The sequence below is a fragment of the Lactuca serriola genome, chromosome 8 (assembly GCF_051521515.1).
Source record: "Lactuca serriola cultivar US96UC23 chromosome 8, Lser_US96UC23_V15, whole genome shotgun sequence".
NCBI lineage: Eukaryota > Viridiplantae > Streptophyta > Magnoliopsida > Asterales > Asteraceae > Lactuca > Lactuca serriola.
The window spans coordinates 32338861-32366151 of record NC_136415.1 but is presented as its reverse complement, the minus strand read 5'-3'; the positions used below and the strand labels follow the sequence as shown (position 1 = coordinate 32366151).

General features: G+C 39.2%; 1 protein-coding gene across 1 annotated transcript; it reads left to right on the top strand.

Moving 5' to 3' along the window:
* The first annotated feature begins 4979 nt into the window (after window positions 1-4979).
* Window positions 4980-5906, top strand: LOC145066766 (uncharacterized). Its single transcript, XM_079014040.1, has one exon. It carries the CDS (start codon window positions 4980-4982, stop codon window positions 5904-5906), a length of 927 nt encoding a protein of 308 aa, XP_078870166.1.
* The last annotated feature ends 21385 nt before the right edge of the window (window positions 5907-27291 follow it).

Genomic DNA, 27291 nt, shown 5'->3' with positions numbered 1-27291 from the left:
AGAAAATGACAATCATACCCTTGGTCACAGTAGTCTCATATCATTATTTCCATTCTCACCTTCACTCCAATGCCCATTATTAGAAGAAATCAATGAGCTCCTTGCCAGCTGCTGTTGCTGGAAGTCGGTCTGATAATGAGATGAAAGATGATTGTTGCCAACCATCCTTGAAGGATTTGCAGCATAAAGTTTCTCTTGGTCATGCCATACACTGTTATATAGTTCATGGTTCTGCATAAAGTGAAAACTTTTGCTTCTAGGTCATCCAAATGTACAATGTGATTTTTCTTAACATCAGGTACAAATGTAGATTTTTCATAACAGCAGTGAAAATCTTAATCAGTTGAATGTGTGTTTCATAACATCAGGTACAAATTTACAATGTGATTTTTTTATTCAATTACAGGGTAATCTTATTCCGGAAGGCCATAAAGTTCTTATCTTTTCCCAGAGTTGCATAATGCTTGATATTATCCAGGTTTGTTTCAATGCCTAACTAAATTGGCTATGTTTCTTGTTCTTTTTCTTAACCAAAGTTTATCAACTTTGTGAATATTATTCTGACTTGTTTTGATATTTATTTTTGATATTTTGTTCTTAATGTTGGTTCTAACTTCTTGTTTTTTCTTTTTTTTTTAAACAGTTACAAGGGACCTGAATAGGGGTTTTCTGAATTTGTAGTGATAGCTGCAGACACTGAAGATTTTGAAATGATTTCCCATATTGCATTCCTTACTAAATATAAGGTATATTTCCCATATCCCATATTCCATTCCTTACTAAATATAAGGTATGACACCTGAAATTGTACAAGGGAGGGGCCATGATAAGGCCGCTGATTGGTGGAGTGTTGGAATTTTAATGTATGAAATGCTTTCTGGAAAGGTTGGTGTGCTGTCACCCTTAATTACTTTTAATAAATCACTATTAAATTCCCATTACTTTTAGCGTGAGGGTAATAATGTAATTTTGTTCGACATTGTATCTTTGCAGCCTTCGTTTAGAGGTGGAAACAGAGAGAAGATTCAGGATAAAATAGTGAAGGACAAGATAAAGCTTCCAGGACTCTTGTCAAGTGAAGTACATTCGCTTTTGAAAGGGGTAATGTTGTAATGTTGTAATACTATATGCATGTGTTATAGTTGTTGGTTAATATTATATGCATGAGAATACAACAATTTCTGTTTTGAGCTTCTCACCTGATGGAGAGGTACAACCGTTCATACTATTTTAATACATGATGAAACAGAAACACTACAAATTTTTCAATTAATTTTTAAATATATATATATATATATATATATATATATATATATATATATATATATATATATATATATATATGGTAGGGGTTGATAGCTTTCTCTTAGCTTGGTTGAATGATAAGATGGTGGTCATTTGGATCCATGTGATCAGAATTTCCCTGGTGCTCCAACATTTTTGCCAGGTAAACCCATCTGGCCAGACCTCTGCATTGCCTCCTACAAGGTCTGTTACTTGTTATTATGATTTATGATTCTGAGGGTATTTAGGTCATTTACTCAGAATTTTGCGTTTTCAACTTTACAAGTAGATCACACTTGCTTGGCTAATCGTTATTCTGTATGCTTTCAAACTTGTCTTCTTCCTGAATTGTTTTTCTTTGTAAGTTTAGCCTTATTCTTTTCTTCAATTAAGTGTTGTCTGGAGAGTGTTGTATGAACAACAATAAATCAACATTTTTACCTTCTTTTTCTTGTATGAACAATACATAGTCATAGTTTGACTTAATTAGTTGCTTATTTTGTTTATTAGTTGCTTGTTTTCTAGCTTATTATAGTTACTGATTGGTTTCTTGTTATGCTTATATCTTAACAGCTATCATGGCAACCTTCAACAGTAGTTTTGGACCGGCACCTTCTTGCAAAAGATATCGTGTACGTGTTTTTCTGCTGCTATTGTGGATTCGAGAACATCCTTGCTTACTGGTCTAACTATATGTATCTCACGTGAAGCTTCTGTTAGAATTATTAATCTTATAGATTTCAAGTTTTTCATATTTCTTGTATCTAATTAGTTTGTAAATTTCTGTTACAACTTTTATTGATTTGTTTTATCTTTCCATGGAACGATTATTTGTATGACATTATATTTTGTGCAATGGATTGTATTTTTGTATATGATATTTTATTTATTAAGAGACATTAAATGAAAATTTAATTTGAAAATTAATAAATCTATAAATAATATTTTTTTTAAACATATAAAATTATGATACGCAAAAATGTGTGTCATCTTCATTTATGACATGACCTTTCTTGACAGGGGCTTTCTTGATACGCATTGCGTGTCATTAACACGCGCGTCGTAAGGTTACGACACGCAAATGCGTGTCGTCTTCCTTTATGACAGGGCCTTCCTTGATACGCATTGCGTGTCGTAAACGCGCGTCGTAAATGAGCGTCGTAAATGCGCGTCGTCTATAGACGACGTGCAAAAGCGCGTCGTCTCTCTTTATGACAGGGCCTTCCTTGACGCGCATTTGCGCGTCGTCCGAGCGTTTTACGACGCGCAATGAGCGTCGTAAAAGGCTGTTTTTCTAGTAGTGTTTATCGCAGAAACTCATGGGAAAGAAGCCCCTAACACGGGCCGAATTGAAGGAAAGGGTGGAGCGATATTTGAGGCAGGAGGATGGCGAAGCAGCAAAACATGCCTACCTGAATGCAATGACTGCCAGACACCACAACCCGGGTCACACGGACTTTCGAGGGGGAAGTAGGCACTACGGCCAAGCGAGAAGACCACAGGCTCGGTTCCGACCGTTTGCTAAGGATGACAGGCGTAGCCGTCACCCGGAGGTGTACACGGTGTCAGAGAAGCAACAACCAGCCAAGTCGCCAAAGAACCGGTATTGCGAGTACCACAAAAGTAAGACACATGACACAACTAACTGTTCGGTGTTAAAAAAAAGAAATGGAGGAGAAGCAGCTAAAAGGGGACTTGGCGAAAATAGCACGAAGCTTGCATGCCAAGTTTGACGCTGAAAACGCTAAAAACACACCTCGCGAAGGGGTCCAACCCAAGGAGATATTCATGATACGGAGTAAGAGAAGCAGGGGAGAACAACAGACAGAACAGGGGACCACCAGAACCCCGATGCGCACGCTCACATTCTCCGTTCAAGACCCTCTCCCGAAGGGATGGAGAGGCGACGACCCACTAGTGATCCAAGCCTCCATCAGGGATGTAACCATACGCAGGGTCTATGTGGACACGGGAAGTTCGGCGGACATCATTTATCAGCACTGTTTCCTGCTTCTCCCAGATCCCTGGAAGGACAACCTACGGCCCACGACGGGGAGGCTGATCGGGTTCACCGGCCATAGCCTATGGCCGCTGGGCACAATTCACCTTCCATTGACCATAACCAGCCACGATAAGCAGCAAAAGAAAACTGCCCTGATCGAATTTATGGTCATTTAGCATGTAGCGGAACACAATATTATTCTAGGGAGAACAACTCTTTTAAAGCTAGGGGCGGTTCCATCAACCATGCATGGAGTCATGAAGTTCGACACTCCAACGCGCCCAGCCATAGTACTGGCCACTCCACCGAGAGAATTGCAATGCTTTGCAATTATGAAACCAACAGAGATAACTAAAGAGGCCAAGAAGCTGAGACGCGACCCTGCAAAGGGAAAGGAGGTGATCAACGAGGAACACCCTAACCAGCCGGTCAGTATTGGATGTGACCTCCCAAGTCACGTGAGAAGAGCGTTGGTCGACCTGCTCAAGCGATATAAACACGTGTTTGCATGGACCCCCACGGACATGGTGGGGGTAGAAAGGAAAGTCATTGAGCACAAGCTTGTAATTAAACCAGGAGTAAAGGAGGTTATGCAAAAGAAGAGGGTCCAGGGTGGGGACCGTAATAGGGCAATCAATGCCGAGGTGGCCAAACTAAAAGAAGCTGGAATAGTAAGAGAAGCGATATTCCCGACGTGGATTGCCAACCCAGTTATGGTTCGCAAGCAGGATGGGTCATGGCGAATGTGCATAGACTTTTCCGACTTAAACAAAGCATGCCCTAAAGATTGCTACCCCATTCCATAAATTAACCAAAAGGTAGAGTCGTTGCAAGGATTCAAGCTGAAGTGTTTCTTAGATGCATATAAAGGGTATCACCAGATCTTGATGAGAAAAGAGGACGAGAAAAAACGACTTTTTATACGGACCACGACACTTTCTGTTACACTAAGATGCCTTTTGGTCTAAAGAATGCGAGGGCTACATATCAGCGCCTAGTTGACTCGATCTTTGCCAAACAAATTGGGAGAAACATTGAGGTATATGTGGATGATATGGTGATCAAGAGTCCACACGAAGACAAGATGTTACAAGACATCGAAGAGACGTTCCAAATCCTAGAGAAGGTAAAGATGAAGCTGAACCCAGCTAAATGCACATTTGGGATGGAAGAGGGGCAGTTCTTGGGGTACTATGTCACCAGGCAGGGCATCCAGCCCAGCCCGACCAAGGTAGACAAGTTTAATGAAACGCCAACCCCAAGCACCCTCAGGGACGCGCAGGGCCTAAACGGGAAACTTACGGCTCTGAGAAGGTTCATCTCAAAATCTGCTGACAAGGCCATGCCATTGTTTCACACGTTAAAAGGCTGCATTGAAAAGAGCAACTTCCAGTGGACGAACGAAGCAGAAGTAGTGCTCCAAAAAATCAAGGAGACATTACACCAGCTACCCACGTTGGCCAGTCCCGTCCCGGGGGAAACATTGTAAATGTATCTTTCGACCTCAAACGAAGCGATATCCTCAGTATTAACTGTAGAAAGAGAAGGAGAGAAGAGGCCGGTGTATTTTGTAAGCAGAGTACTATAAGGGCCAGAACTCAACTACCCCACCCTGGAAAAGCTAGTCCTGGCGCTCATCTACGCGGCATGGCGACTAAGGCGGTATTTTCAATCACATCAGATCGAAGTGCTAATGAACTGCCCCATCAAACAAACACTGCTTAAACCAGAGACGTCGGGCCGGATAGCGAAATGGGCAATCACGCTAGGGAAGCATGACATAAGTTACCATCCGAGGACAAGTATTAGGGGACAAGCGTTGACCGACTTCCTGCTAAAAATCCCAGACGAAGGGGGCCCTGTTAAGGAGAAGGTATGGGCAATTGAAGGAGCTCCGCTCGACAATAGTTCGTGGACATTATATACGGATGGAGCATCCAGCAGGGAGGGCTCGGGGGCGGGGCTAATCTTGACTAGCCTTAAGGGGGAAGAAGTGACATACGCCCTCCGTTTTGATTTTCACACATCAAACAATGAAGCGGAGTATGAGGCCCTCCTTGCAGGATTGCGACTAGCCAAGCAAATGGGTGCAAAGGCTGTAACAGCCTTGACTGACTCAAGGCTAGCAGCGAACCAAGTCAATGGAAGTTTCGAGGTGAGAGATCAGAGAATGGGAAGGTACGTGAAGATGGCGAAACAACTAATCGAATCGTTTAAACAGTTCACAATTAGGCTGATACCTAGGAGCGAAAACAAGAGGGCGGATGCCTTAAGCAAATTGACATCCACGTGCTTCGATCACCTATCGAAGAAAGTCTTGGTAGAGGTGCTCCGAGAAAGAAGTATAGACGAGCGACATGTGAATACCCAGACGACCAATGGACCAACATGGATGACACCATTCACGGAATACCTACAGAGAGGGGTGCTCCCGGACGATCACAACGAGGTGAGGAAGATATGTATAAAAGCACCCTCATATGCACTAATAAATGGAGAACTATACGGGAAAGGGTTCACAGGGCCATGGCTGAAGTGTGTAGACCGAGCCAAAGGGGGAGAGATGCTACAGGAAGCACACACAAGCCAAGTGGGTGCACACGAGGGGCACGGGCCTTGACGGGCAAAGTACTTCTAATGGGCGTGTACTGGCCAACAATACAACAAGATACGCTAGAGATAACCAGAAAATGCAGGGAATGCCAGTCGTACGCTCCAGTCCAAACAAACCCCCCAGCACCATTGCATAACATACCCAGCCCGTGGCCGTTCTACCAATGGGGTATAGATATAGTGGGCCCATTCCCGGAAGCACCAGGGAAGCTGAAATATATGGTGGTGGCTGTGATGGGTTTTGGACATAAGAACTTTACCTATGTGCACATACAACCCTATTGATTGGATCTAGGTTTCACTAATTGAACATGCAACATATCCAAGACTTTCATGGCTAGATCTAATGTAAACTAACAATTGAAACATATGAAAACAAATCTAGAATGATACCTTGAGTTACTTTCTTGAAAACCTTCTTCTTCTTGGAGCTTAGAGTCACAAATGTCACTCCTCTAATGGCTTACAAACACCAACTAGCAAGAAGATGATTTGAGAGAGATGAGGAAGAGGGAAATTGGCTCTAGGGTTACTCCAATCACAAGGTGGCCGATTTCCTCAACCCTATGGGTCTATTTATACTGTGAGCTTCTAGGGTTTCACCCTAAAACCCTAATTGGATAACTTAGCCTCAAAGCAATCCAAATCCTTTCCTAGATAAAGCCTTGGACGATTTCTAAATGATCCATATCCCTAAAATCGTCCAACCCTATATCCATAAGGGTTATCAGCTCAAAATACAACTTTCACACATTTGACAGTTTATACCCCTTTATTCAATTAATCTCTTTAAGTCACCAAATTAATTCCTAATTAATTTATGACTTATATTAATCAAATAATATTATTATTCTTTTAACATATTATTCTTATAATAATATCTCTTCTCTCCAAATCACTCTATCAAGTTGCTTTGGTGAAGGCAACCCAAAAGGACCATGCACAATCGGGTTAAGTACTTACCAAATATAGTTACAGCCTTAGACACTAATCCAACAGTCTCCCACTTGGATAAGTCTAGTAACTATAAATGCAAACACAATCCGATTAGCAATCATAGCTCTCAAAGACGCTGTCAACTCTGATCATATCAGTAACCTGCCCTTTAGATAAGGGATTGTATAGTCCTCTGTTTTGATATCGTGTAGACGATTTCATGAGACATTGTCACACTCATTGTCCAGCAACTATTTTCTCGATCTCAGATTTATCTGACATAGAACTTAATTGAACACATCAATTCAGTCCTGACCGGGCCCGACACATAAGTCAAATCAAATCATCGAGCGGCCGTGATATCGCTTTTACCCTCTTAGAATAAAAGTAACAGATAAACTTCGACTTATATGCATTTACTTATCGACTAACCAATTATACACAACAATGCGTTTTATGACATCAATTTACTGATGCAATTTCGCATTATCAATGTACAACTAATTAGTAAATAATAAACCATATATCTAGGTTTTAAGACCATATGATATTATCGTCTTGCGATCACTCCAAAATGATTCCAGCAAGCGCGAGTTTATCCCAATGCTCAAAACTTGTTCAAAAGCACTCATGAACATTGCAGCAAACATTTGCTATGTCTAATACCATTTAGACAATCTACACACCAATTCACGACAATCTTCATTCATACCTACTTCCAACATATGAACGATTGTGGACAGTTTGAATAATTCGATTATTCTCAATAAACTCAATTATTCTGGAAGTCAAAACATGCAAAGTGAAACAATAGCTAAACAATTAACATAAGACAATAACATTACTTATAAATAATACTCCTTTATTTAATCATCAAATGTCAATTACATTTATCTATTACATGTTTCTAATACTATCTAATCTAAACTAATATCATCCTTCAGCCCAATACTCCTAGCATGCTGCAAGTGCTTAACCCTGCTCAGTCCCTTCGTAAGCGGATCTGCTGGGTTATCTTCTGATGATATCCTCTTAACCACGAGGTGTCCTTCTTCTACTCGATGCGTAATAAAGTGATATTTTCTGTCGATATGCCGAGATCTACCATGATCCCTCGGTTCCTTGGTCAAGGCAACCGCTCCTTCATTATCACATAAAATTTCCATGGGCTCCTTTATGGCAGGCACAACTCCAAGATCGCCAATGAAGTTCTTCAACCATATTGCCTCCTTTGACGCTTCGCTTGCTACAATGTACTCTGATTCACACGTTGAATCAACTACTGTTTTCTGTTTGGAACTTTTCCAAGTTACTGCTCCTCCATTAAGGGTAAAGACCCATCCCGATGGCGAACGGTAGTTGTCCCTGTCGGTCTGGAAACTAGCGTCACTATACCCTCGCACCTTCAAGTCATCACTCCCTCCGAGGACTAGAAACCATTCCTTGGTCCTCCGAAGGTACTTAAGGATGTTCTTGACCGCAATACAATGCGCTCTACTAGGATTCCCTTGATATATACTGACCATGCTCAAAGCAAAGGCCACATCAGGACTAGTACAAGTCATAGCATACATGATCGAGCCAACTGCGGAAGCGTATGGTACTCGACTCATCTCAGCTATCTCGGCTTTGGTACTCGGACTTTGAGTCTTACTCAACTTGGTATTATTCTGTATCGGTAGTTCTCCCTTCTTCGAGTTTTCCATACTAAAACGTTTTAGTACCTTATCTAAGTAAGTATTCTGACTAAGTCCTATTAGTCTCTTACTTCTTTCTCTCATTATCCTTATTCCCAAAATATAGGAAGCCTCTCCGAGGTCTTTCATAGCGAAACACTTCCCGAGCCAGGACTTTACCTCCTACAGATTCGGGACGTCGTTTCCTATGAGCAGTATGTCATCAACATACAAAACGAGAAATCTAACTATGCTCCCACTGGCTTTGACATACACACATGATTCATCTTCGCTTCATACAAATCCAAACTCTTTGACTTTCTCATCAAAGCAAAGATTCCATCTGCGAGACGCTTGCTTAAGTCCATAAATGGACTTCTCAAGCTTGCACACTCTATTTGGATGCTTCGGATCAACAAAACCTTCTGGCTGAGCCATGTAAACATCCTTAGCCAGCTTCCCATTAAGGAAAGCGGTCTTGACATCCATTTGCCATATCTCGTAATCATGAAATGCGGCAATAGCTAGCATCACCCTAATAGATTTTATCTTCACAACTGGCAAGAAGGTCTCATCATAGTCAACTCTGGGAGTTTGAGTAAAGCCCTTCGTAACCAATCGCACCTTGTATGTGTGCACATTCCCATCCATGTCAGTCTTCTTCTTAAAGATCCATTTGCACCCAACCGTCTTACGTCCGGGCACATTGTCAACCAAATTCCAAAGTTGGTTGTCATACATGGACTGAATCTCGCTATCCATTGCCTCTTTCCATTTTGCAGACTCCGGGCCTGCCATGGCTTCCTTATAGCAATTAGGTTCATCTAGATCTATTAGTGTACTATCACTAATATACGTGTCCCCTTCGGTAGTAATATGAAAACCATACAACTGGGGTTGAACTCTAACTCTTTCGGAACGTCTAAGAGGTAATGACTCGTCAATTGGTTCAACCGGAGTTTCCTCCTCGGGTTGAGCGCCAGCGGTAGAGGTTCCTTCATCGCTTAACTCTTGAATCTCTTCAAGATCGATTTGCCTCCCAATGTCTCCTTGGCTTATGAGTTCTCTCTCTCTCTCTCTCTCTCTCTCAGAAAACCCCTCTCCTCGCAACGAAGACCACATTGTCACTCGGTCTATAGAAGAGATATCCAAAGGATTTCTGCGGGTAGCCGATGAAAATACGTTGCTCACTACGAGTTTCGGGCTTGTCATGAGTTTCTCGTCTTACGAAAACTTCACAACCCCAAACCTTGATATGTGCCAACGAGGGAGCTTTCCTTGTCCACATCTTATGAGGTGTTTTGGTAACCTTCTTTGTAGGGACTCGGTTAAGGATATGGGCGGCAGTCTCTAAGGCATACCCCCAAAGTACTCATCAGTGACAACGACCTATAGTTTGCTGAGAATCCATTCAAGGAGTGGTGCGCCGCCAAAGGGATAAGTCAACGATTCACATCAGTCGCGCACCCACAAGCTAACGGACAGACGGAGGTGTCCAATCGAACCATCGTGAATGGAATCAAGAAAAGGCTAGGCAAAGCAAAAGGGAATTGGCCGGAGGAGATACCGACAGTGCTATGGTCGTACAGGACCACGCCACGAACGAGCATGCAAGAGATCCCGTTCAGCTTAACATACGGGACAGAAGCCATGCTCCCTATGGAGTTAGCGGGGAGTACACTAAGGGTGGCTAACACGGATGAAGAAAGCAACGCACAGGACCTGAGGATGAACCTAGATATCCTAGAAGAAAAACGCGAAAAATCAGAAATGCGCCAGGCTGCATGCAAACACGCAACAGAAAGGTATTATAACCAAAGGGTAAAAGAGAAAGCGTTCAAGGTGGGTGAGTATGTTCTGAGGAATAACGAAGCGAGTCGAGCCCAACCCCAGGGCAAACTGGGCCTAACGTGGGAAGGCCCTTACAAAGTCATGGAAGTAAATCGAAATAACGCATATGTCTTAGAAATGATGGAAGGAAGGCAGATTCCAAGAACGTGGAATGCCAGGAACTTGAGAAAGTTTTTCTTTTGAAAAAGAAAAAAGTGTAGCCCTAGTCGACCAATGCGCCGCTTAGCGCGGCACATCCCAAGTACTTAGTGTACACAAGTTCATGCTTAGTGACATGAGTCTAATACTTAGTGTATTTATGGTCCATGGATAATGTAATGGGATTATTCAAATGCTAATTGATGAAAATGCTTAGTGACATGAGTTTAATACTTAGTGTATTTCTTTAATACTTAGTGTATTAACTCTTAACGATTGAAAATGTGCGTAGAGATCCATTTGTTGGGAACTAAGTGTTGGATTAATGTCTAAGTCCATAACTATAATTGATAAGACTTGACCCGACTCGGCATGGTCCATTTGGGTTGCATACCATCATGCACTTGGATAGACTATAATGAGAGAAATAAGACACTTATGGTTATTAATATATTATAAGTTCTAGTATATTAATAATAAGAATAATAAGATTATTTAATTAGTATTGATCAAGAATTAATCTAGGATTAATTAAGTGATCAAAAGAAGACTAATTAAATATATGGGTTGATTGTGTAAATCATCCATACTTGTATAGTGGGCTAATGCTCCATGGATAATCAAGTTGGGCTAAAACCCATAGGATGGTCCATGGATGCTCCATGGTGTATTTGTACCCATGGATCATGGAAATGAAAGGCCATGTCAATTAGGGTTTACATGGTGTAACCCTAACTATATAAGCATCTTATTCTTGACCAAAATCGGCCACTAGAGTGTGTGAAGTGAAAGGGCTAGCCGATTTCATGAGTTGTAGAATTTTCTCAAGTTATTCTAAGTGTTTTGGTGATTGTGATTCCATTTGAGGCTTCCACACTATTGGGGCTAGGCACTCAAGCTTCATGAAGACTTTCTACATCAAAGAGGTATGTATTCTATCTTGTTACACTCATTGTTTTTGTATGCTAGATTAGGATAATACCTTGGATGTTCTTATTTGCATGTATAATAGAGAAAACATAGATCCAAGGTATTTAGGGTTGCATGTACACTTAGGAGTGTTAGAATGCTCAAAACCCATCAGTGGTATCAGAGCCTAGGCTTGTTTTCATGTTATACATGCAATAGAAGCTGAAAAAACGAATTTGTTGCTGTATGATCATCAGACTCGGTGAGTCCATCAGAGGACTCGGCGAGTCCATGCCTAAAATGTGATCAATTCGATCCAACTCGCCGAGTTGGTTCATGCACTCGACGAGTTGGACCCCCAGACAGCATATTTTCGAGTTTTTTGGCTAGAAATGGACTAGGAACATTACCCTAAGTTGTTTTTGAACTTATAAACTTGTTTTTGATGTGGTAATGTTCATGCTAATCCATTTTCAAAGATAACTGTCAATAGATTCATGTTTTGTATTTGTTTAAGGTTTAGACTAATTACATGAAAAAGTTTGATTTGAATTATCTTGTACTTATGAGTTGCTTAGATTAATAGAAAAGTTAATTGAAATAGTTGTTTTCAATCCATTTTAATCTAAGAGTTGAGTATAAAATGTGTTTGTGTAACTTGTCCTCAAGTTACATGAAGAGTCACATTAAAGACACATAAAATTCATAAAAGTTGGCAATGGTTACAAAATGAAGAGTCTTGTGTCATTGAATAATTTTTTATGACTCCATAACTTGTCCTCAAGTTATGGAAGTTCAAGAGTCACTTCATTAAAGAAAAATATGTAACCATAATTAAATCCATAAGTTATAAAATAAAGAAAAAGTTAGTTCTTTTATTAGTTTAAAGTCTTCCATCTCAAGTTAAGGAACTTGAAGAGTTTTTGGATTAAAACTACTTTAAACACATAAGTTATGGAATTAATTAGTTTTGAATAGTTTCAAAACTTGCCCTCAAGTTTTGGAATTTGAAAAGTTTTCCTTATGAATACTTTAATTCCAAGTTAGCCCTTAGAATTTTAAAAGTTAAAATTCAACCCTTATACTTTATAATATTATAAGTTAATAATATATATATGTATAAGAGTAAAGTCAGTCTTACCGTTAGTACGCCTCATTCACGAAGCCGGTCTATAAGGTGGGTATAAGGTTGTTGCCTATAAAATGGCAACTTAATGGGTGTCCACTCTCACCCACCGCTTGCTTGACTGGTGGAGGGTCGTTAGCCGAACGGGTTTGACAGGACTAGAATTCTCCCTTCATTAAAAGTATTAATGATAATACTAAGTAACTAAACTCTTAATAATACCTAATCTTAGTTACTTAGGAAAAATGTGAATAAGGTGCTAATCCATGAAATTACACTTTGCACTTTGTTTAAGTCGGTTAGTGGAGCGTGTGTGGTTAACCGGCACACTAACGCGTATTTAACAAGGTAGGCAAAGGGTAACTTAATGTTTATCATAGTATCGATGGAGCGTGTGTGGTTAACCGACACATCGATTAAGGGGTAAACACTTAAGGGTACCAAGTAATTTGCATGGTTACTTCACACCTTGTTTTGTGATCCTCGGCATCCCAGTCACAAAACCTGAAGGGCACACTCGAGATTGAAACATGCCTTTGAACAGTTCAATGAATCTCAAAGATCTAGGAGTTTCAAAACCAATTAAAACCTAATAATACATTTCGTTTATCTTGGTGGAAATTGGTGAATCGTCATTCACCTACCTTCAAATATTTTATAGCTTGGATTACGGCATACCTCTTCTAAGTTATAAAATAGTTTGTTGGGTCCTAGCCTTAATATTTCATATTGGGTGTCATATTAAGGACTTAAAATCAACTATCTTGAATATCTCCCAAAAGATGTCTGGTTTAGACACCTATGATCTTCCCAAATCTCTTGAAACAAGGTTTCCTAATGAAGATGATGTCCCATGGATATCATACTTCTTTCTCCTCCTCCAACTAATCTCCCTAACCCACAAGTTCTTGAAAAGTTTAAGGTCACTCAAGCCCTATTGGCAAGGCAAGGTCTAGGTGTGAACAAATCTTGGAGATGTAGTCACATATTGACAAGCCGGGAGAGTTGGGTGTCAAAGTCTTGAGAAAGTTGGTGGTTCAATCACTTTCTAAGTCACATAGTGAGTTCCTTTGGGACACCTATGAAACAGACTATGACAAGACCCTTAATGATCTTATCTATTTGCTAAGATCAACTTCCTAAACTTCATGGACATTGATAATGATATCTAGTAAAGCTCTCTCTTCCCAGTGGAAAGGGATCGACCATAGTCAACTCGGTTGACCAAATGGTAAAGAGAAAAGCTAAGTCTATGATAGTCTCGTGTACCATTATCAAAGAGTCCATATGTTTATATTGCCAAAGGAAGGGGCATTGGTTGCGAAGCTGCCAAATTTACCTAAGGATGTTAAAGTCAATAAGTTTGACTCTACTTCAGGTAAAGTCCACTATCTAACTCTGTTAAGTTTCTATTATGAGATTATTGATACATGATGTGACTGGGTCACATGGTGATGTTTTAAGAATCAAAGAAAAGTGAAGAAACTTAAAGAAAGAATATGCTGAATCTGATCGCATAGATGGATTTCTATCGCATAGTTTGAAAAATCGGATTCTTGAGCTACTTCTTAGGAGTTATGATATATTGCTTAGGAATAGGTAACAACAAGTTTTCATGTGCTTATGCACTGTAAGGATAAGTTTTTCCGCAAAGTTTTAAAATAAAAGGAAATTTTTGATTTTATTTATTTTAAAATATCCTTACAATGGCATTTGAGGAAAAATTGTTGCTTATATGATTCCATTAATAGCAGGAGTGGAAATATGAAATTGATTTTTTCATTTGTGGTAATGTCTAAATTTACCAAATAAGGAAAGATTCTCATCACCCAAGTTTCAATTGGACCGGAACTTGGAATCATGCAAGTTGTATAGCATGATGAATGAGAACTTTCAAGTATTGGAAAATTAAGACTTATTACTTGTTCACATGGATGTGTGAGTCAAGTGAAGGACTAAGGGATCGAGTACACATTCTTGTGCACTGATTAAGTCCACCATAAAAGATTGATAAAACTATTCGTCATAGTTTACTAAAGCTAAGTAAATATGATTATACTTACAAGCTTAAGTGTAACTCTGAGACATTAGAAAAAGGTTCCAATGTATGACAGAGCGAATAATCAAATTAGGCAGAAGGATAAAAGTTTCTCAAATCTAAAAAGATGGGAGAGTACTTTAGTATCAGTTTTGTGATCATCTTAATGATTAAGAAACCATATCAACATTAGTTCTCTAAGGAAATCTTAGTGCATTCTTATGACTAAGAAGAGGGATCTTGAATTGTTGAAATGGTTAAATCAAGAAGATGAGTCATACTTCGTTCCAATACAAGTCTTAGAGTCATACTCCAAGATTGTCATTTGAGTGACATGTCTTAAAGAAGGTTTAAAACACTTGTCAAATGTAAGAGTAAAAGTTTTCTACTCTTGTACATTTGAAATTGGTAAGTTGTGATGTTTTGGATAAAACAAAGATCAACTTAGGCCAATTGTGTGAAGTGTTTGTCTTGATTAGAATCCACACTATCTCTTGGATATTTGACAAGGGAGTCTTATAGGTCAAGAGGACAGTGGGAGTCTTAAAGGTCTTGAAAGTCTCAAGAACTAATCAAGAATAGAACCTAAAGTTCTTCACTAGCACACAACTTGAGGTTTATAACCTATCGTGTTGACATATCTGTGCCCATTCCAGTTAAAGTTAACTTTGCATATGAGTTCTTAGAGTTCTCAATTTGTTGCACAACAACTTGGAAGCAATGGTAGGCCCTTGAGCTGCCAGGTGGCGAGAAATTAAGATTGAGTTCAATCCATATGAGTTTGGATTTGTCATTATCCTTGTCTTGTGGCTATGGTTTTGACAATTCACATGGATAAGAACACATACACCATTAAATCTAAGTGTCATAAGGTTTCTCTCCGATTCATGAAAATGATGGTGAGGAAACACTTTCACTAAGTAGATTTTAGCTAGATAGCAATTGTGATATTTGCATTCTCAAAGTCGTTAGTGGAGCGTGTGGGGTTTACCGGCACACTAACCTGGACTTGTGAGAAGTGGCAAAAAGGTCTAACCATTATGATTACGGCATCCCTCTTCATAATTTTTTAGACACACAATTGTGCTATCTAAGGGAAGGTGTATGATTTTGATAAAGTCTTATCAAAACAATCTAGTATTAGAAATCTGAACTTTGGTAAGAAAGTCAATGAAGTATTGATTTCCAGAAGTCCAGGTGATTTCTGAGAACATGTCAAAGCTAGTGGGAGCATAAGTGTTATGCTAATAATCATCATGTTAGTGGGAGCATGATAATTATGATAAGTATTGCAAGCTAGCAATGTTAATTATAGAAAACAAAAGGTTTCAATTGGGAAAAGGTTGTTTTGCTATAATTAAGGGAGAGGAAATTATACTTCATCTCAAATCTATAAGCTTAGATTATGAGGTTTTAATCATTTAGTCAAGGATATATATGAATTTCATGTTGGAATGGCTCAACATAAGGAAATTCTGTATACGGGTCCATTATTTGCGTTCTAAAATTCGATTATGATTACGGCATCCCTTTTCATAATTTGAATTATGAGAACTTGGCAAATAAAAATGGAAATATTATAGCAAAAGACTGGTTTAGTCTTTATGTGAGACATCATGAATCGATTCCCATATGCTTCGGATATAGGATCGATTACTTGTGCTATATTCATCCTTTCTAAAATTTTCCAAATGCCTGGAGCATTAAGAAGGGAAAAGGTTTAGAACTGGATATGACTAAAAGGATTAAACAATTGTCGAGGACAATCTAAGGTTTACCAAAGATTGGTTGCTCAAGGACAGTTGGAAGTATAGTGATAATTCTGGAAGGACCATATTGACATAGTCTGTAAGGAGGCAACTCTTGTTCAGAAGGGATAAGTCAAAATGGAATCTGGAAATGTTTCAAAGTTAGAATTTTCAATCTGCTTAAGATTAGGAAACTTAATGCAAGAAGGATGTTTCCAAGGAGCTGATCTCCTTTGGAATACTTTGTAATGATTGTTGTCAAGTCTTTCTGATTTTGTACATAATCATTACAAGAAGATCAATGCATATAAGTTTAGAATCTAACAGATTTCAGTAAATGGCATGAATTTGGAATTCTTGCATTTGCAGTAAGGATTTGGGAGTGTGAAAAGAGAATCATTGGAGGTATGTTCAATTGATTTATTTCACAAAGTAAAGATCATAGACAAACATAGTATGCATACTTGGTGTGTGGCATGACTAGTGTTTAGAAAAACATAGTGTACATGCTTGGAGCATGGGACAACTATTGTTTTAAATTCAATAATAAAGTTGATAGCTGAAACAGTATACAATGAATAATGTGTAATCATATGGTGATAAATAAAAGGTGTTTTATTTATGTTCAAAGGGTTGATATCATATTGGATTCAATTATTATTGTGTTTCACTTTGCATGTTTTGACTTCCCGAATAAACTAGGTTATTCTTCTGGAATGACTAAGTTATTCAAACCATCCACAGTCGGTCATATGTTGGAAGTAGATATGAATTAAGACTGTCATGGGTTGGCTTGTAGAGGTCTAAGGTGTTGGACAAAGGGCTACAACACTCATGAGTACTCATAAGTTCTGAGTATTGGATTCAACCCGCGCTCATTGGAATCACTTCATGGATTTTATCACGAGTGATCATGAGACGATAATATCTTATATTCTTCAAACCTAGAGATATGAGTTGTTACTATGAGTTGATAGTACATTGATTGCACGAAAACGCATTTGTTAACTCGGTGCTATAAAGCGTGCCTTTGTGTATGATTCAACAAGTAGTAGAACAAGCCATATGAGTCGAAGTTTATCCGTTCCTTTTACCTTCGGGATAAAAGCGATATATGTGGGCCCCTCGATGATTTGATGATGACAAATGGAAGTGCTCGGCCGGGCCAGGACTGATTTGATTTGTTCAATTAGTCAGTCGTCTTAAATCGCAAATCGGGAAACAACAAATGGACAGAGAGAATGATTATAATCCATGTCTCAGTCCATATGACATCTAGAATGGAGGAATATATGATCCCTTATCTAATGGACAAGTCATTGACAAAGGTCAGAGTTCATATACAAGGTCAGAGTTCGACAGAAGCTTTTGAGAGCTACGATTGCCAGTTGGTTCCTGAAGTCATACGCAATAATAGTTTTAGACTTATCCAAGTGGGAGACTGTTGGATTAATGTCTAAGTCCATAACTATAATTGATAAGACTTGACCCGACCCGGCATGGTCCATTTGGGTTGCATACCATCATGCACTTGGATAGACTATAATGAGAGAAATAAGACACTTATGGTTATTAATATATTATAAGTTCTAGTATATTAATAATAAGAATAATAAGATTATTTAATTAGTATTGATCAAGAATTAATCTAGGATTAATTAAGTGATCAAAAGAAGACTAATTAAATATATGGGTTGATTGTGTAAATCATCCATACTTGTATAGTGGGCTAATGCTCCATGGATAATCAAGTTGGGCTAAAACCCATAGGATGGTCCATGGATGCTCCATGGTGTATTTGTACCCATGGATCATGGAAATGAAAGGCCATGTCAATTAGGGTTTACATGGTGTAACCCTAACTATATAAGCATCTTATTCTTGACCAAAATCGGCCACTAGAGTGTGTGAAGTGAAAGGGCTAGCCGATTTCATGAGTTGTAGAATTCTCTCAAGTTATTCTAAGTGTTTTGGTGATTGTGATTCCATTTGAGGCTTCCACACTATTGGGGATAGGCACTCAAGCTTCATGAAGACTTTCTACATCAAAGAGGTATGTATTCTATCTTGTTACACTCATTGTTTTTGTATGCTAGATTAGGATAATACCTTGGATGTTCTTATTTGCATGTATAATAGAGAAAACATAGATCCAAGGTATTTAGGGTTGCATGTACACTTAGGAGTGTTAGAATGCTCAAAACCCATCACTAAGAGCACCCAGGGTCGACACTTAGCGTGTCGACGATAACATAGGCAAAGCAGAATGCCTAGCGCATCAGAGCCCTATGTGCTTTTCAGAAAATAAAATAAACTATACAAGGAAAAGTAAGCAACAAACAAGTAACATATAGAGTCCATGTTCACACGCACAAAACATAAAATATTGTCCAAAAACCCATACAAACTAAAGGCACCATACGACCATCAAAAGAAGCATGCAAGATATAAACTAAAACATGTAAAGAAATTTTCACGCCCCAGGTGGGGTAGCACACGATGTCGGAGCATCTTCAACAAGATCATCTTCGCCACGTACGACTTCGTTCCCCACAACAACCACCTGACCTTCTCCACGATCACCATCACCACCCTCTTTCCCTTTTTCACCACCAACCTCAGCCGCCTGCACAATATCTTAACCCATCGCACTTTCCGGAGTACCCTCTGAACCACCAAACGAGCACAATTCTCGGAGACCTCCAACTTCCAATTCACCTAAACCCAACAGGGATGCATGATCCATGCTGGAAAAAGATAACAAAGCGTCGTTCACACTAACCATGGGACCGACAGAAGCGGCATCAACACCGACATCTCCACCACCAACACCAACAGAAGTCTTATGAACCGACTCAATCCCGGCCGTAAAAGCAGCATGTCGGATGAGACTTATCGCGTTGGTAAAGTCTGGATGCTCAATCAATTTATCAATAATACGAACAACACCCACATGTACCAGCCAGTCCAAATCCTGACGAGAAGCGTCCAAATCCGATTGCAATGACGAAATAAGCTTATCACGGTCAGCAGCATCGCGTTCAAGACTTTCCACCTGGATCATTAAACCTTCATTCACCTGAGTCAAGGAGTCGACTTTAGCTTCCAAGACGGCTCTAGTTTCATCAAGGACGGCCTTCTCAGGGGATAGCAATTCACACTTCTGCTCAGACAGACGGAGGTCCTCGCCAAGCTCGCCAAGGCGACGCTCCGGCCCTGTCATGTGTGACCCACAGGTAGCGTGGGCGGCCTCCATCTCGACAAGAGCATGAACATGACGGGAACCTACGACGAGGTAAAACATGGTCTGCGCGGCAACATAGGCCATGTTATGAGCAAGCGCAGGATTACTCATAGCCTCCATATCGCCAATGGCAGCCGGAGGAAAGGCATGGCGGGAAAATTCCAAAGCATTGTTCCGAACAGAGAGTCGGGAATCGTTGCGGAGATCCCAGGAAGGAACAAAAACAAGAGACTCAGTAGAGCTATCTCCAGAAACATCGCCTAGAGCAACTGAAACTAACCCAGGACCGCTAGAACCTTTAACCGGAGAGAGCCTCGGGGAAACCAATGAAACACCTAGAATAGGAATAGAGGGGAAAGTAAGAGCAACGGGGTGTTCAGTCGCCCCGTTGACCCCTTCAGACTGTTGTGTGTCGTCATCAGGGATCACGGCCACACTGGTCGGTGTCGAAGTCATAGAGCTCAACAGGCGAGAGAAGTTGTGTCGGGTATGAACTCTTTTGGCAGCAGTTGGCGCGACAGTAACCAGCTCACCTATGGTCAAGACAACTTTTCTTTTCGCTTGCATTTGTCGGGCATCCGTGATGATCCCTTCCTTGCCGTCCTCGCTACCCTCCACGGAGGAAGAGCGAGTACCACCCAGGGGCATGACAATAGAGATTGGGCGGGCGTTTAAAGGATCACCCTCCGATGCCGATGAACCTGCAGGAGGGCGGAGGGAGCAGCAGTTAAGGCAAGCTGGTCTAGTCGGCGGGGTGGAGGAAGCCGATCAGCCAGATCCACCTCACGATACTCTAACTTGCCCCGATAACGCTTCCGTAACACCTCATCCATGGACAGGGAAGATTCAACACCAAGAGATATCAGAACAAGGAATGTCAATAACAATAGTAAAAAGGGGAAGAAAAGAAAAGAAGGGTGCAACACCCACCATCGACGACGGAGAAAAACACCGCCATTTTGCCGCGACACCTCCAAGAGGGACTCATCCCTACACCGGAAAGCAGAGCCTTAGAATAATCCTCAGGGGAGACTTGCACACGCTTCAGATAATCAACGACACTTTGGTTGTGAGGGAAGAGCTTGGGGATGGTATTGGCAAAAACATTCGCACGATACCGACCACTTCCGACCAACTCTTGGTTCACCCATAATAGCCACTTGTCCTGCCAATTCTTGGGGGTCCGTCCATCGGGAACTAAGGCGTGCCCCCCTCACCGGACTGAAAAAGTGCACTTGTCCCCAATGACACAGAATCGAAAGAAAAACTTGAAAACAAAGTAATCTGGAAGATACCCGTTGGCACTGCAGATCTTCTCAAACGCAACCACTTTGTTGACTGCATTAGGGGCCAGCATCTGAAGACTGCAACCGTCTTTTTGGAAGACCTCCTCCTGAAAGTCAGTCAGCGGGAAACGGATACCCGCGTCCAGGGTTTTCAAGTAAACCCCAATCTTTCCGGGGGGGAGGGGATGAGATACTGGAACCAGGTGCAGGAAACTATACACCTTCCAAAGAAGATAAGCCATATGTGACCTCCAGTTGATGATACTCAGTGGCAGAAGGGAGGATTCCGGGAAGGGTTTGCAATGAGAAAGAAGAAGAAGACAAATCAGAAAAGAGGAAGACAAAGAGAGAAGAAGGAAAAGATAAGGAGAAGCCCTTTAAAGACCCTTATAAAGACCCTTATAAAGAAAAGGAAGAGGCGGGATATTTAAACGCCTGACACGGTGACGTAACTGCCAGGCATCATGCGCAGTCACATCTCCATTAAAGACAGAACGGCGGGTAAAGAAAAACCAACACGTGTAAGCTAACTAAGTCCAGAACGCCGTAACTAGCGCTGCAATGCTACGGCTACAAGACGGGGGGACTTGATGACGTGCCTAGGGCAGCACGGTAGAAGCACAAGTCGGACACGTCGACCGGGCCCAGCCCAGTGGGCTTAGCGTCCGCTGGAACCCCCGGGAGTGGAAGGCACAGACGAAAGGATCGCGCACGCCAACCGGGCCCAACCCAGCAGGCTTAGCGTCCGCTGGTGCCCTCGGGAGCGGAACGCACAGGCGAAAGGCTCGCGCCTGCCAAGAGACGCTCCCAGCTCCAAGACAAAAGATAAGGTCAGGAGACAAGCTAAAGGATCAGACCATTACCGTCAGAGCCAATAAGAGCGCCCTAACGGTTGAAGGCGCATGACTCTCCAATCAGTGCCCTTGATCCTGTCTCCCCAAAAAGCGATCTTGTCTGGTACGGATCAGGCAAGGGAGCTAGGTATAAAAGGATACGCTGTCATACCTACGAGGTAAGCTCTCTGGACTCTTGAAGAGCGCACACCCAAAGATCCTAAACACTCTTTAACTTGACTGTCAGAGCGTTCTTCCGGGAACTCCTCTCGGAAAGCGGATGACGGCCTTCTTTCTTTGTGATCTTGCAGAGGCAACCGAGAATCCAAGTGAACAACATTGATTGAGCCAAGCCAAGGTCACATCACAGACTATTACATGAACCTTAATGATCTTCCCAAAACTTCCATGGAAATTGACAATGGTAACATTGGAAATCCAGAAAAGCTTTATCTTCCCAATGGAAAGGCATCGGCCATAGTCAACTCGGTTGACCAAATGGTAAAGAGAAAGGCTAAGTCTGAGATTTTACCGTGTACCATTCACAAAGGATTCATATGTTTCTATTGCCAAAGGAAGGGGCATTGGTTGCGAAGCTGCCAAATTTACCTGAAAGATCATAAGGATTGCAAAGTCAAAAAGTTTGACTTTACTTCGGGTAAAATCCACTATCTAACTCTGTTAAGTTCCTAAGTGTTGATTCTTGGTACACGATGTGACAGGATCAAGCAAAGGGAATGAATCTTAAAAGAAGAGTATGTTGAATCTGATCGCGAATATGGATTTCAATCGCATGGTTCGAAGATCGGATTCTTGAGCTACTACTTAAGAGTTATGATAAATTGCTATGAAACCTGTAATAGCATAAGTTTTCATTTAAAGTTGCATTATAAGGAAAAGTTTTTTCCACATTTTATAAATAAATAAAATTTTGTTTTACTTTATTTTATATCTCCTTGCAATGACATTTATAGAAAATTGATGTTTGTATGTTCTAGCAATAATGGAAATGTGAATTTGATTCTTTCAATTTGTGGTAGTGTCTAAATTTACCAAATAAGGAAAGATTCTCATCACCCAAGTTTCAATTGGACCAAAACTTGGAATCATGCAAGTTGTATAGTATGATGAATGAGAATTTTCATCTTTGGAAAATTAAGAATAATTCCTTATTCACATGTATATGTGAGTCAACTGAAGGACTAAGGGATCGAGTACACATTCTTGTGCACTGGTCAATTCCACCACAAAAGATCGATAATACTATTCGTCATGATTTACTAAAGTTTATTAAATATGGTTATACTTACAAGTTTAAGTATAATTCTGAAGCGTTGCAAAAGTTTCGATGTATGGCAGAACGAATAAGAAGAATCAAATTGGGAAGAAAGATAAAAGTTTCTCAAATTTGAAAAGATGGGATAGTACTTTAGTATCATGCTTTATGATCATCTTAATGATTGTGAGACCATATCACAATTCATCCTCTAAGGACATCTTAGTGCATTCCTATGACTAATAAGAGGAATCATGCATTGTTGAAATGGTTAAATCAAGAAGATGAGTCATACTTCGTTCCAAAACAATTCTTAGAGTCATACTCCAAAATTATAACTTGAGTGACACATCTTAAAGAAGGTTTATAACACTTGTCAGATGTAAGAGTAAATTGTGTTTCTACTCTTGTACATTTGAAATTGGTAAGTTGTGATGTTTTGGATAAAACAAAGACCAACTAAGGCCAATTGTGTGAAGTGTTTGTCTTGATAAGAATCCACACTATCTCGTAAATATTTGTTTGCCAAGGAATGGGTCTTCTCAAGAGAGTCTTATATATCAAGAGGACAGTGGGAGTCTAAAAGATTTTGAAAGAGTTTCAAGAAGTGATCAAGAATAAAACATGTAGTTTATCACTAGCACACGACTTGAGGTTTATAACCTATCATGTTGACATATTCCTATTCCTGTGCCCATTCCAGTTAAAGTCGGCTTTGTATATGAGTCCTGAGAATTCTCAATTTGTTGCATAACAACTTGGAAGCAATGGCAGGCCCTTGTGCTGCCAGGTGGCAAGAATTTAAGATTACACAAGTTCAGTCCATATGAGTTTGGATATGTCACTAACCTTGTCTTGTAATTATGGTTTTGAACTCATACACCATAAAATCTAAGCGTCGTAAGGGTTCTCTCCGGTTCATGAAAATGATGGCGAGGAAACGCTTTCACTAAGTAGATTTTAAGTAGATAGCAATTGTGATATTTGCATTCTCAAAGTCGTTAGTCGAGCGTGTGTGGTTAACCGAGACACTAACATGGACTTGTGAGAAATGGCAAAGGTCTAAATAATTGAGACTATGATTACGACATCCCTTTTCATAGGTCTAAAATTGTTTAGACGCACATGTGAGCCATCTAAGAAAAGGTGTATGATTTTGATAAAGCATCCCGTATCAAAAGTCAGAACTTTGGTAAGAAAGTCAATAAAGTACTGATTTCCAGAAGCCCAGCTGATGTCTGAGTACATGTCAAAGCTAGTGGGAGCATAAGTGTTATGCTAAAAATTATCATGTTAGTGGGAGCATGATAATTACGACAAGTGTTGCAAGTTAGCAATGTTAATTATAGAAAAACAAAAAGTTCAATTGGGAAAAGTTGTTTTGCTATAATTAAGGGAGAGGAAATTATACTTCATTTCAATTCTAAAAGCTTAGATTTAGGTTTTAATCATCTTTAGTCAAGGATATATATATATATATATATATATATATATATATATATATATATATATATATATATATTTTATGTTGGAATGGCTCAACATAAGGAAATTCTGTACATGGGAACATTATTTGCGTTCTTAAATTCGATTATGATTATGACATCCCTTTTCATAACCTGAATTATGAGAACATGGCAAATAGACATAGAAATATTATAGCAAAAGACTGGTCTAGTATCATGTATTTATGTGAGACATCATGAATCATGTCCCATATGTTTCGGATATAGGACCGATTGCATGTGCTATAATATTCATCCTTTCTAAATTTTCCAAATACTCGGGGCATTAAGAGGGGAAGGGTCTAGAATTGGATATGGCTAAAATGATTCAGCAATTATCGAGGACAATCTAAGGTTTACCAAAGATTGGTTGCTCAGGGACAGTTGGAAGTATAATGTAATTTTTTTTGAAGAAGACCATATTGACATATTCTGAAAAGAGACAACTATTGTTCAGAAGTGATAGTCAAAATGGGAATATGGAAATGTTTCCATATGTGGAAGTTATTCAATCTGTGTAAGATTAGAAAACTTAATGCAAGAAGGATGTTCAAAGCAATGAACTTTGAATATGAGACTTTGTTTCCATGGAATTGATCTTCATTGGAATACTCTGTAATGTCTGTTGACAAGTCTTTGTGACTTTGTGCATAATCATTACAAGAGAATCAATGCATATAAGTTTAAAATCTAACAAATTTCGGTAAATGGAAGGAATTTGGAATTCTTACATTGTCGATAAGGATTTGGGATTGTGAATGAGAATCATTGAAATTATGTTCAATCGATCTATTTCACAAAGTAAAGATCATAGACAAACTTAGTGTGCATACTTGGTTTATGGCATAACTAATGTTTGGATAAACATAGTGTGCATGCTTAGAGCATGGCATGACTAGTGTTTTGATTCAAGTATAAAAATGATTAGTTGAAACATTATACAATGAATAATGTGTAATCAATATGGTGATAAATAAAAGGTGTTATATTTATATTCATAGGTTCTGAGACCATATTGGATTTAATTATTCTTGTGTTTCACTTTGCATGTTTTGACTTCCAGAACAACCAGATCATTCTTCCCGAATGACTAAGTTATTCAAACCATCCACAGTCGGTCATACATTGGAAGTAGATATGAATCAAGACTGTCATGAAGTTGGCTTGTAGATGTCTAAGATGTTGGACATAGCAAGAGTTGCTACAAAACTCATGAGTGTTCATAAGTTCTGAGTATTAGATTAAACCCACACTCTTTTGAATCACTTCATGGATTTATCACTAGTGATCATGAGACGATAATATCGTATATTCTTCAAAACTAGAGATATGAGTTGTTGCTTATGAGTTGGTTATACATTGATTGCATGAAAACGCATCAGTAGCTTGATGTTATAAAATGTGCCTTTGTGTATGATTCAACAAGTAGTAGAACAAGCATATGAGTCGAAGTTTATTCATTCCTTTTACCCTTAAAGGGACAAAAACGATATATGTGGTCCCCTCGATGATTTAGTGATGACACCCCGAAGTGCTTGGCCAAGCCTGGACTGATTTGATTTTGTTCAATTAGTCGGTCATCATAAATCGAAAATCGGGAAACAATGAATTCAAAACAAAATTTGAAATCTCGGCCAAAAAGGTAAATTTTGGACCAAATTTGTAATAAATTTAAAATTTGGGCCAAAAGTGTAAATTTTAGACCAAATTTATAATAAAATTTGAAATCTAGGCAAAAAGTATAATTTTTTAAAAATGGATGACCTATTAACCGTGTAAAATGGTTAAATTGAATACGATTAATGGTTTTTGAGACTTAATTGAATAAAAAATATATAATAACTAAATCGATTGTGAGACCAATATGTAATGACTTTTTTCTACAGTTTTCCCAAAATTATATGATATTGTTACTTAATTTTCAAGAAAGCATTATGCATGTGCATAAACCCATAGGGTATACCATCTTTCTTATTTAACTTTTTAAGTGTCACGTTAGTTTTTTCCTCACTTTTCTTTCACTCACCTAAACACAGAAAATTGTCACATTTCACTATCTTTTATTTTAAAAAATATATATTTTTTATACAACTATTATACTTATTTTTATAGGAAATTAAAAACAATGAGTTTTGATATATTTTTTTTATAATTTTTTAGTAGATGTATAATTTAATAAATATTATTAAAAAAACCGATCAATCACACGAGGAGAAAGAATGAGGGATATTCCCCTCACCTTTTTCCCGCACCCTTAAAACTGTAGTGGTAATATAGTGTTCGAATGAGAGGAAAAACATCTTTCACTCATTTTCTGTGATATACCCTTCCGCCTAAATGTTGTGGTATGATGATTTTTTTAATGGATATAATCATTGTTAAGATCACCGATCATTATACATTATTCAATAGTGGAACCAAATGTCGATTGAAAGTACCATAAATTTTCATGAAAAATAAACACAATTCACAACATCCCATATGTTTCATATTCATATCTTATTATGCATAAACAGCGAGTCCCATATTTTGGACATGTTTTTATAAATTCTCATTAGAAGTGCATTTATGTAATAGCATCCCACATGTCTATAAAGCTTCAAAGCTAACTTTATTGCAACTCAATACGTGGTTGCAACAGATCATGTCAACAACAAAGTAATGATAAATCAACACAATATGTGGTTTTCATTTTTGGAAGGTGTATATTTGATTCAAACTGTTAAATGAATTTTGATCTATGTTATGTTTCTATAACGAGACTTTGTGTTAAACTCATTATTAGTTTTCCAAACGGATAACGTCGTTAGTGACGCCTTATAAACT

What these genes read in the sequence shown, in the direction of transcription:
- LOC145066766 (XM_079014040.1), top strand. Translation starts at nt 4,980, where the DNA reads ATGAACTGCCCCATCAAACAAACACTGCTTAAACCAGAGACGTCGGGC.